General features: G+C 39.4%; 1 protein-coding gene and 1 pseudogene across 2 annotated transcripts; one reads left to right on the top strand and one right to left on the bottom strand.

Moving 5' to 3' along the window:
* The first annotated feature begins 2,723 nt into the window (after positions 1-2,723).
* On the top strand, positions 2,724-5,843 carry LOC122278732 (annotated as a pseudogene).
* Positions 5,844-6,395: 552 nt separating this feature from the next.
* On the bottom strand, positions 6,396-11,012 carry LOC122279907 (RNA pseudouridine synthase 6, chloroplastic-like). Of its 2 annotated transcripts, none has more exons than XM_043090810.1 (9): positions 10,605-11,008; positions 9,806-9,934; positions 9,445-9,699; positions 9,056-9,137; positions 8,604-8,719; positions 8,466-8,520; positions 8,128-8,239; positions 7,437-7,606; positions 6,396-6,827 (listed from the first exon to the last, which is right to left on the bottom strand). In XM_043090810.1, the coding sequence occupies exons 1-9, from the start codon at positions 10,838-10,840 to the stop codon at positions 6,543-6,545; spliced, it is 1,440 nt and encodes a 479-aa protein (XP_042946744.1). In that variant the 5' UTR covers positions 10,841-11,008; the 3' UTR covers positions 6,396-6,542. The 2 variants fall into 2 exon arrangements, with proteins under 2 accessions (XP_042946744.1, XP_042946745.1); XM_043090811.1 differs by having other exon boundaries at positions 6,683-6,934; positions 10,605-11,012.
* Positions 11,013-12,676: the final 1,664 nt, after the last annotated feature.

Below are 12,676 nucleotides of genomic sequence, written 5' to 3' on the forward strand. Positions count from 1 at the left end.
AGTTGTTGCCTTAACTCGGGGGTCAGTCGGGTCCCTCTTCAAACTGTACGTTTCGGTCTTTGGGTATCAACCGAGACGAGTTCCAGGGGCTCATTTGGCTCGGCTTGGTGCACGGCCCTCTCATCTCAGATCTCTTCGTCCCATTCGGTCAGGTCTGGAGGGAGAGAGGTTTCAACTCCCATGCCTCCCTCGTTGGCACTTGTAATTGTCTTCACCTCGTGCTTGAGTTCGTGGGCGTAGTATTCCCGCTCTAGGATCTAAATCTGTGGGGAACTTCATCTTGAGATGATACGTGGAGGTCACACCTTGAGGTTGCTTAGCGTGAGACGACCGACTATCGCATTGTATGATGACAGGGCTTTGACCACCAAGAAGTCCGCCATGGTTGCCGTCCTCCTCGGGGCCTTACCTGCTAGGACTGATAAGGTAATAACCCCCATTGGTTGGACCACATCGCTAGTGAAGCCTTTTATAGGGACTGGAGCTTGCCATAACCTATCCAAGCTTATCCCTATCCTGACAAAGGCTTTCCAGAACGGGATATATGCCGAGCTCCCATTATCCACCAGGATCCGCTTGAGGGTGAAATTCACGACCTGCATGGTCACGACCAACGTGTTATCATGTGGGTGAAGGATCCCTTTCTCATCCTTCTCACTAAAACTTATAGTGATCCTTTGGGTCGGCTTGCAGACTCAGGGCACGACCTGATCAGTCGTGAAAATTTCTTCGTATTGCGACCCACGGGCATGTGCCTTTTGGGTTGAAGAGGTGGACCCTCCTCTTGCGTTTCTACTAGCGATCATGCGGATTTCACCGATCGGCCTTCTGGTTCTCTTAGGGCTCCTCTGAACTTTGGGATGAGTCCCCCAATTGCCTAGCGGTGTCCTTCGATTTCCATCCCTAGGTAGCTTTCACCGATCCTCGAAGCAGCACCCTCGATCCTTCATTTCCATCCTCCTTCTCTTAAGGGTGTAATAGTCTTCAGTAATATGTCTGTCGATCATATGGCGACTGCAATACGGGCGCCCTTTGGGTTCTCGCCCTGAGTCCCTTCGTGAGCTCATCTCCTTTTCTCCTTCTACTATCAAGTTGGCATGCATTCTGGTGGCGCCCTATGGTCACGAGCACCCCGAAGTTTCTCCCTTTTTCTTCGACTCCGTAGCCCCCTTATTCCCCTTGTCTCACCCTCGATCGTTCTTCAGCCCAGTCTCCCTTAGGTCAACCCGCTCCACTTCGAATTATCGCGGCGCCATTAGTGCTTCCAACGTATCCTCCACATTAATAAACCCATATGCTCGATCCATGAATTCCCTTAAGGTGGTCGAGGTCTGGCAGGCTATCTCCTCCATGATGGGGCTTCTAGGCCAGATCCCGCCTAGGAAGGCCGCCAGGGTGATCTTTTCATCTTGATCGTCTTGATTTCAGGCTTTCACTATCACTTGCTTGACAGTTAGGAGATATGCCGTCGGGCACCTTCTTTTCTGGCTTGCTAAGAACTAAGTCACAAATAGGCCAACCAACTCGTCGAAGCGTCCTATCGTCCCCGACGATAGGGATCCGAACCACATTTAGGCTCTGCCCTTCAGTGTCAATGGGAAGGCTCGACAGGCTACATCTCCCGGGAAACCGTGCAACGTCATGTGGGCCTTAAATATGTCCATGTGTTCTAGCGGGTCCTTGGTTCCGTCGTATAGCTCCATCTAAGGAACTTTGAATTTCGACAGTAGAGGAACTGCCATGACTTCAGTGCTGTAAGGCAAGTTTGTGTTGCCTAGCAGCTGATCGACCGTTGAGGGGGTCCCAACCTGCCTAGCTATCTCCGCGTACTTGTCTTCCAGTTCTTGCAGTTTCGAATGTATCTGTCTTCTTTCTTCACCTTCTGCCGCACTCACATGGTCACGACGTGACTCGATGTGCTCATTGCCACTAGGCTCATCTTCCCTTCCTCGCTCTTCATTGGTTCGTCGTAACGCGATGTTCTCCTTGCGCAATTCCCCTATTTCCTCGGTGAGCTTCCTTATCATTTCTTCCATCTCCGCCTTGCCTCCATCACGTCGTTCGCACACTCTTCCTCCTGCGCAGTTTGGGACAGTTGTGCAGGCTTGCCCTGTGTACCTGCAAGACGAGCAAAGGATGGACTCGGGGGAGTCCGTTAGTCCTCTGATGGTTTTGTTAGTAGGTGTTTCGCGTATGTGTAAAAAGGATCAACCAACATTTTATGTAAAAGGGATGGGGCTCTTATACATGGCCTGAACCCTATTAATTAGGAGAGGTGTAGGATTCCAAGGTATGTCTAAGTCAGACCTGTCTTGTCTCTGGCTCGGCAATGGTTTGCCATGTCATGATCATGTGAGGGTATACATTGCCACATAATAAATACGACGTGTTCCTGATTTTCAGTGACTGAGCCAGTCATAAATGTGATGTGCCCCTACTCACTCAGGCGTGGAGAGGCGTGTTGTCCTTCCTTGGGTGTGCGCAACCCACTTGGGAAACCAACATAAACAAAGCTTTGGGCGAGGGGAGACAATAGATTGGAGACAGGCTTTTAGCTAGCCTGAGACCCAGGTCCAAAAGTCCCTACACCCAGCTTGGTTCAGGGCTGCTGGATTGTTCTGGGTCGGGCCGCCTAGCCGAAGACCCAGTCCCCCCACAAGTACTAAAGTCAGAAATTCGAAATTCCCGACGGCTCCTCGGCCAGCCTATATATGTACTTCATCTGCCCCCAACCATGTCCAAGACGGTTCAAAAACTCACGTCCAAGTCCTACTTTCCCTCACTTTTTCTCGTTGATTTTCTCACTTTCTATCTCAATCTCAACGAGTTCTTACAGCTTACTCGCCCAACTCATCTTTCCGAGTCGTCATCTTTAATCCGTCGGAATTCCCTCAGAGCTCTAACGTTTTCTTAGTTTTCCCACAAGTATCAGCCAACCAATCCCAAGAAAATGTTTCTTGAACCTCTCCTTTGCTTCCGGTGTATACAGAGTCCAATCTAAGCCTCGGTATCGAGTTTAGTTTTGCATACACGGACATCATGATCTCTTCGGTGAAGTTCATAGCCTCATCCTTCACGGCGTCAGATTTCACAACCCGAAAGCTTCCTCTTTCGAAGCCTCGGTTTCCTTCCCAACTCACCACTCAAAATGTGAAACAGTCTTTATCGCTCTTTCTCTTACCAGAAACCCATTTACATTTCACAGAGTCTTAATCGCTCTTTCTCTTACCAGAAACCCATTTACATTTCACAGAGTCTTAATCGCTCTTTCTCTTACCAGAAAGCCATTTACATTTCTTCCATCGAGAATTTTGCATTGCCAACGAAGACCCAAAAGCGAGGAACAGAGTGCAAGGCCTACGAAGCCGACCGGTCTCGGCCACTTGAGATTAACATCGAGTTTCCGGACAAGCAGGCCCGCTTTGAGGCGGCTCAGAGGCTCAAGATTAGTATATATTTCGCCACCTGGTGGGCTCTTAATGTGGTTTTCAATATGTACAATAAGAAGGTTCTCAATGCTTTTTCATACCCGTGGCTCATTTCCACGCTTTCGCTCGCAACTGGGTCGCTCATGATGCTGATTTCGTGGCCACGAGGATTGCCGATGTTCCCAATACAGATTTGGAGTTCAGGAAGAGAATTTTTCCAGTAAGAAAGCTAGTAACTCTTCAATCAGTTAAATATATCCCCATTTTCCTCTGTTTGTGTGAATATAGGGAGAAAGAAAAAAACATAAATGAAATGAAATCGTGAATATCAAGTAGAATATGGCAAATTAAGAACTTCCGCTTGTCGTAATAAACATGACAACCTTTTTTCTGTTCTATGATTTTTCTTAGTTTTCTTGGAAAGATACAGAGTATTTTGTGGTTTTGGGACTCTGATTTTATATTTCCCGAATGGTGTAGGTTGCGGTGGCGCACACCATTGGGCATGTAACAGCAACTGTGAGCAGGTCGAAAGTTGCTGTTTCGTTCACCCACATCATCAAGAGTGGTGAGCCTGCTTTCAGCGTCTTGGTTTCAAGGTTTTTGCTTGGTGAGATGTTTCCGGTGCCGGTTTATCTGTCGCTCTTGCCAATAATCGGAGGATGCGCCCTTGCCGCCGGGACCGAGCTCAATTTCAACATGACTGGTAAGAAAGTTTACTCAATTACAATTTGATGACTGTCGATGTATTGCAATGTTTTAAATGTGGTTTTCCTGATATTGGTGTTTTGGGATTGAATATGTCTCGCAATATGTGCAGGGTTTACGGCGCCATGATATCAAATTAGCTTTTGTATTTCGGAACATATTCTCGAAGAAAGGGATGAAGGGGAAGTCTATTAGTGGGATGAACTACTATGCTTGTCTGTCTATGTTGTCTCTTTTGATTCTTACACCTTTTGCCATTGCAGTGGAGGGCCCCAAGATGTGGGCGGCTGGCTGGGAAAAAGCCATCTCTCAGAATGGACCACATTTCATATGGTAATCTCAATTGTATAAGACATCGGATTTTTGCCATCTCACCCAACGAATCTGTACTTCACAATTGTCTGGTTGTTTTAACCGGTTTGATGTATTTTCAAGTAAAACTCGATAGATCAGAAGTTACCACGTCTGAAACGGAAGAGTTTTCTTTGTAAAACTAACATTTCTTTGTCTCAGAATTTGTTGGCATACTAAGATATTTAAGTACTTAATAAATCTAGAATCGGCCAAAAGAAACAAAAGTAACTATAGATAAGTCCTGGGCTGTGTAAGTCCTGTACATTCCTTTTGAAAAGAGTGCGGTCCAGAATTTTTCTTATTTTTTTCAAGAATAGTGCGTGGGACTTACTCAAAGACTACATAAACCATTTTTCATTTTTCAAGAAACAAATATCACAATGTTCTGATTTTCTATCTGCTCTAAAATCCGAGTACAATTACTTGAATGACAGTCAATTTCCTTTTGTTCAGTTTTTCGTTTGATTACAATATATTTGTTAGTATTTTTTTTTTCTTTTAGGTCCAATATGTGCTGGTTTAACCTGAGAGATGTTGGCTTGGAATTTTTGCAGGTGGGTGGCAGTGCAGAGTGTCTTCTATCACTTGTATAACCAAGTTTCATACATGTCTCTCGATCAGATTTCTCCATTGACTTTCAGCGTAGGAAACACAATGAAGAGGACATCTGTTATAGTCTCATCGATCATAATCTTTCACACACCAGTCCAACCCGTCAATGCTATTGGAGCTGCCATTGCAATTCTTGGCACCTTCCTCTACTCACAGGTAACATCTCATCTCTTTGTAGATTGATAGTTTAGGTTTCTTTCAGATTTCTCTTGGGACCAAGATGCATAATGATTACCATGGTCAAAGTTGCTTTTTGTTTTTAATCTTTATGTGCAACTTGTTTGTATGGCGACAAAAACACTGCAGGATAGCCTTTCCCATCTCCCATAGGGCCATTAAACAGTTGGGGAAGAAGTAGGCATATCATCTTATTAGTTTATATATCATCGAAATAGTGTTAAGATAGATCGTCTGCTCATGATGACAACCTTTCATCCTATTTTTGAGCAGGCCAAGCAGTGAGAAGTTTAAGGATTTCCTTGTAATATAGTGAGAGAGGAGAGGATTGAGCATCGGCTGAAGCTGCATGCGATGGCGATAATGGTTGATTAAGAGTCACTGACATTAGATTGTCTTCAATTCGATGCCGCAAAGTTTCTTCTTCAAAATCATATAAATGACAAATCAGAACATATTATAACAAGGGTGGGTGTAGAAGATGGTTTTCCTTTTCCTCTGTTCACAAGTTGAGATAGTTATTGTAGCAGAAAAGATCAATGGATGAGAGCTTTATGTTTTCAAGAAGCGGTATTAACTATGGCTTTGTTTATTATCAATTTATCATTTCATGGGGTGAGAATATAAGATTATGAGAGAGAATGCAACATGTTAAACTTCTGAGGCGATGTGGTTCTGGCTTAAACTTGCCTCTGGTCAATGTTGGGGTTTTTGTCTTTATTTATTTAATTTTATTGGGAGAGATATACACCAGCAATCGTAGATGGGACCGTACTGGGATGCCTCTGCTTTACATTGGGGCCAAAAAATTGCGAACTTCAAATTTGTTTAGGTTACAGGTGAAAAAAAAGGTTTAAAAGTGAAAGACAGGCACGGTTTGGATATAAAAAGTGTTTTATTTCATCTCATTAATATAATTTTTTTCAAATTTCTACATAGAATATAATAAAAAATTCAATTTTTTTAAATTTTAAAACAGTATTAATATTAAAAAATAAGATTTTATCCAACTTTTAACTTACATGTTAACTCATCTCATCTCAACTCAAAATAAGCCCATTACCCATAAAACTGTTGTGAGGGAAAGAGGGAGAGGTGTAGTAAAAACACATGATGTCCTGGCTAAAAATATCCCATTACTTCAATGTCAGTTGTTTTTAACTGAGGACTAACCAAGTTCCCTTTTCTTCTTACAACTCTTATCAAATTGTTTCCATGAGATGAAGTGAACCACACAGAATGGACCATTAGCAAGTACCTATTCTAAGCTATTTCACATCTCCACCAAGGAGATCCAGCCTTATATGTGTGTGCACCATTATCCCATGAGATCTGACATGCCTGAAGGCCAACAGCAATCTTTGGTTCCTTCCCATGCAGTGCAATCCATTCTCTAACAGCCGTTGAGTTATCTGTCTCGCTTGTATAACTTTTCTTGCATTTGCCAAATGGGTTAAGCCCAGGATTATTCATCTCCGCAATTGCAGCTGGCATGTACATCAAGTCACCCACTAACGGTGCACCGGAGGCAGCCAGCTGTGCTCGAATCTGCAATATGACTAGTTATTTTCATAGTAGTAGATCTAGTCTTCTCTCATATGACAAAAGTATCTGAAAACTCTCTGATCCTGTGACTCCTCTCCTTTTGATAGTACCTAATACAATAACAAAGCTATCTGTGGATAATAAACTGCCATAAAGTCTGGCTCAATATTGACTTTCTAATAGCTTCATTATGTGAACCAAAGAACCATAAAATTGATAAGAACAAAGTTCAGAACAGCAGGCCTACCAACAAGAAGTAATTTTTATTTTTTATTTTTATTTTTATTTTTTTTATGAGTACCAACAAGTAATTTTACCAAGCAAATGTCATTAAATATTCTGAGTCAAATCACTGAAATTTCAAAATCCTTCAGACTAGATGTCCTCAGAATCTAAAGCCCTATTCACCATGAAATCTTCTGCTTTAGAGGAAAATTTCAACTTTTCCTTCAGAATCAAATGGCAATTGCTTCATAGGCAACACTAGAAGAAGCACATCTTTAGGAGTGCAGGAAAGTTGCAGAAGCAATCATTATCTGTTGTCTCCACAGGATTGAGGCTAAAAATGGGAAAAAAAAAGGAAGAAAAATAGAAGATAGAACAGGTGAGAACCTGATGAGTCCGACCAGTCAGAAGGTTGATTTTACACTCATATGCAACATCTTTGGAGGGCCAGCCACAATCTTCGATACAATATTTATTTTCAATGACAGCATTTGGCCACGGAACTTCCTTGCATTCCAAGACCTCAAGTTGACAAAAGTTCCATCCTTCAATAAAATCTGAATGCCACAAAAGTTTTGGGGTCAATCCACACCGTAAACCCATATAAAACAGAGAGATTGATTACTTAACTGTATAAATTGCAGAAATAATTGATTTAAGAATGGACTTGCCAAAAAATTAGAGTAAGAGAAGACAATGCATAAAAAACTGGAGTTGTGAAGAAAGTATCCTCACAAATTTAGCGATCATGTTACAGGGGGCAGAGTCGAGCATGCATGGAAGAGTCAAATGCTTCTTTTTACTCTATAATTGGCACAATTGGGCCATCTTGGAACTTACCATAATGTAAATCATCTGGCTTATGGTCCAACCAGTTGATTGATAATCTATAATCTATAGACCCCAAGCCTTTGCATGCCTCTTGGATGCTCCAGCATCAAAGTCTAATTGAGCAGTACATACCTCTCCCGTCCATGTCTTTCATCCTCAAGATAAAAAAAAAAAAAAAAAAATGCAACTCATCAAAGTTTTAATTCAATTTGCCATAATCACTGTGAGGCTTGACCAAGATGACTACCTTCTGAAATGAGTCTTGGTGCCATGCTTGTTGGACGCATGTAGTGGGTAATAATCCCGATTGGTACAGGAGCAGCAACAAGAGCAAGATAAAGTTTCTTCACCTTTTTCTCCTGATGACAGGAAGAATCATATAGTTAAGAATATCTGCCAGAGAAGAAAAGAAAAAATAAATTACCTAATAATTGAAAATATGGTGAATCAAAAATACATATACATTGAGTATTGTAAATTTGCTCAGTTTGGAGGGTCCCTTGCAGCTCCAGGGTAATTGGAGTCTTCATTAAGTAGGACAAGCTGAGTCCAGCATGCACCTAGAAAGGATATTAAATAACTTACTCTGATTTTACCATGAAAAACTGAGCAGTAATCCTTTGTCCTTGCTAACAAAACACTGCAAGAAAATTACTAGCCATTACTTATTATCAACCAACGATAATAATTCTATATGATAATAAATACTGCAAGATACGGTACCAGCCTTCTGTGCAATTATCAATCTGGTGGGTGGTCAACAAAGGGGTTGTCAAACCCAGGGCACGGGTAGCAAAGGTTGCACAAGTTTCTTCAATATTGTTCGTAGTCCCACCCACCTAATAAAAATTGACATAGAATCAATAAGCCATAGGCAATCAATTAACTAATCACAAAATTCCGAAATTTCATATGAAAGATCTCAAGCAACTCAAATATCATAAAGAATGTAAATCTTCTTTAGGGTGAAATAATAATGTCAATTAATCATTGTTTTGGACTTCGTTTACTTGGGAGAGAGAGGCCAAAACACAAGTACAGAAACAATAACGTAACTATGCAGCTCTAGGATTTACAATCATGTAAATATTGACATAGAAGATCCATTCATTTAAGGCACAACCTATGAGATGTCTCATAAACACAATTGAGAGATTCATGGATTGGTTACATACTGATGTACCCGAAGGTTTGTCCAAAACCACGTAGGATTCAGCCACAGCTATGATCCTTGATTTCCAGTCAATTTCATAGCACCTGATTGGGATTCAAATTTCAACGGGTATTATGCTAGTACATAGAGAATTGTTACAATTGTATGTTGTATAGAATAACCACTTGTTTTGGCTTAGTATGAATAGTAGTACAGGTTATAGATTAGTTTACAATTTTCATGAAGCTTGGTTTTGGGATTTTTATAACCCTTAAGCTTTCTTTTTGCAAAAGGTATCACTATACCGAAAGTGAAGGTAATCAATAAAATTTTGAAATACCGTCTCTCTTCTTGGAAAAAAAATCGTGCCAATACATACGATAGTAATCTCTGACAAAATTTATGCTTTACCTTGGAAAGCGTCTTGGGTGCACGTACACCCGTAAGTATGATCCAGCTTCAAGGAACTGGTCTACATGAGTTACCCTAAAAGTCTTTTGTGCCGCTTGTATTGTTTTCCCTTTGATGGAAGGTCTCTTTCTCAGTACTGATGGTGCTGTAACAACTTCAAATATCCTAAGTTGCTCTGGGGTGGCACTTGGAGGAGGCTTTGGACATACAAGGGCATAATATACAGCTCCAAAATGGATGAGATCTCCAACGAACCTTCAAATAATGAAATTCATCATATTTTTCACTTCATCCTGATTAGTAACACAAAATGACATCTCATACAACATAATGTCGACTCTGGAGTGATGAAAATACTTACAGAGGAGGAAGATCCAGAGTTTTACAGATATATTCCAGAACAGGCCCTTCTTCTGAAACAACCAAGTGTTCAACTCTGGGCGGGCCCTTGTGTGTGGTACACGGGAGCAAGCGATGATATTTGGCGTAGCTTAAACAAAAGCATACGTCTTATGGTCAGTAATCCAATGAACAGGAAATATAGAGGAACTAAAAAATAAAACCTATGAAATTCACTCCAATCCGAAATAAAAGTAAGAGCAAGAAGGTTCGTCAAAAGTAAATAAAATCACTGAGCACGTGGTATGGCGAGAGAGAAGTAATGTTCAAAACTTCATTTCTAAAGCCTTTTCAAAATTTTCGCATTAACAAATAAAGTAAAAACAAAACTTACGATATCCTAGCTAAAATTCTATCTTCAACTAAGAAACAAGCCAAAATTACAGACACCCAACAAAGTATAGCCAGTAAGTATGGGAAACTTACATTAATGCATTAATAAAAAGTTATTTTTATTCTTTTAGATGAAAAAAAAAATTAAGTTTATGAAATAGAAATACTTGAAAGTTGAAACTTCATATTCGGAAACTTACATTAATGCATTAATAAAAAGTTATTTTTATTCTTTTAGAGGAAAAAAAAAATAAGTTTATGAAATATAAATTCTTGAAAGTTGAAACTTCATATTCCGAAGCTTTCCTCTGTTTTATCAGCAACCAATCAAAGTGAAAACAAAAAATTCATTGCAACCCACAAAATGTAAGTTGGAACCTAAAATTACGGGAACGCATAATTTAACAATAAAATCATGTTCTACGTACCCTACAACAGGAGTTGTGGTGGTAACGTCTGGACTCGAGGACTCACATGCAAAGGTTCTGCCATTGCTTAGTGGAGACCCAGAAGTCGAAGCCCAAGCGACCAAGTGATTGTCGTTGTAGTGCTTAAAAAGCGGAGCATGGGTGGTTGCTAACGTGCGCACGAAAACCACTGGCGAACTGAAACTCTGCCAGCCATTGGCTAAGACTGAAGCAAAACTTGCGGAACCCATCGTCATTGGGGTCCCCTTGGACTGGCGCGGGGGAGGGGTTCGATGTAATAACAGCCGATCCAGATATTTTGACCATTGATGCCGGATTTTGGGGTATGGATCAGGTTTATGTTTGGGGATGGGCTTTTGATACGATCGGCCACGAAGACTGGGCGTTGTAAAAGATAAGGACAGGCATTGAAAAATTTTGAGCCATTTTCGTGATTCGAGCTCTTTTCATTCAAAACAATGATAAATAATTTCACATTTGTAATGTTAAATTAAATAATAATGAATAATATTATATATAGAAGTGAAATATATTATGGTACAGCCACTTTTTTAGAGTGAAATTTATTATTAACAAATTAATTTTTTTATACAGATCACATATTTATTTATTTTTTTAAATTAATTATACGGTACTTACATATTCATAATTTTAACTATCATTTTTCGGATAGAAAAAATAGAAAAAATTTAATTATAAATGATTTTATATATCAATATTTACACTCATCCAACGTGATTGGTCAAAAAATCAAATTTTAACAAAAATATTATTAATTTAATTTTTAACATAAAGGCAACAATATTAATATATACATAAATATATAAATTAGTTTCTACGTGGCAAAATTTGAAAAAGTAATTAATAGTAGAATTTAATGTTAGAAAAATATAGTTGTAAATATAATTGTGCACTAATATGTACATTAATATGATGTGATTAGTTAAAAAGTAAATTTTATTAAAAATAATGTTAATTTAAATTTTAAGTATAAATAAATCAGTATTAATATACAGATTAATACGTGACTGTATTTATATATAGTAAAACTTGTTAATGTGATGGGTGTCCAACAAATGGCACAATCAGTGACTTGTCCTACGCAACATCTGTGGCGCATTGATTGCTTCGTCAAAAGAAAATTACACATTATATGAGAGCCAATGATTCATCACACATTTTTGTGCAACGTAATGGCCTTGTTTGTAGCTTTACGATTAGTCTAGGGATTTAAAAAAAAAAAAAACAAGTCCTCCTAATTCCTATGCCCTAGATGATAAATTGGTATGTATGTCTCCATGAAACTTATTCACATATCACATCTCTGAATGATGATTTTTTACATTTTTTGTTTATCTTAAACACCTTCTGTAATTTGAAAAAATATAAATTTAACACAAATCTCAAATATTAAATATTGAGAGATTTATATTTTATGTCTATCCCTATTTAAATTATAAAAAATGTTAAAAAAGAAATTAACTGTTCTTGAAAAATATTGCAAAGCGGCTCTAATGTTAATTGCAATAGGGAGGAAATCGAGATGGAGTGATGGACAGTCCATCCCAACGCAATCCAAAATAATATGAGAGCATTTCCATCCGATGTCCTATTTCACTGTTATCCTCAAATGATAGGAAAAAATTTAGAGAGGAGCTGATAAATCTCCTCCCATCTCATTCCCTATTTTAGGGTTTTGATATAGGAGAGAAACGGTGATTCACCATATATAAGAAACTACTATACATCTCCAAAGTGATGTTCTCATTCCTTTTAGTTGTTGGTCCTGCAGTTCCCTCTCTCTCCATTCGCTGTTGCCCTCTTCGATGTTTCCCTCTCTCGCAACGTAGCCATCATTAACATCGGTTTCTCTTCATCGGAGTGAATATATGTAAGTATTTCTCACTCTTATTTCTCAATCTATGCCACATGATTTTTGGGCTTCCATGGTTGAATCTCTTATGCATATTTTTGGAGAATTTTTTTCCTTACATTTGGGTCTAACTTTGGCTTTTGAAATCTTTGTTTGTGATATTTGGTCCTTTCATTTGTGTTCTAGGATTTAGCTATTC

Source organism: Carya illinoinensis, chromosome 10 (genome assembly GCF_018687715.1).
Source record: "Carya illinoinensis cultivar Pawnee chromosome 10, C.illinoinensisPawnee_v1, whole genome shotgun sequence".
Classification (NCBI taxonomy): Eukaryota; Viridiplantae; Streptophyta; class Magnoliopsida; order Fagales; family Juglandaceae; genus Carya; species Carya illinoinensis.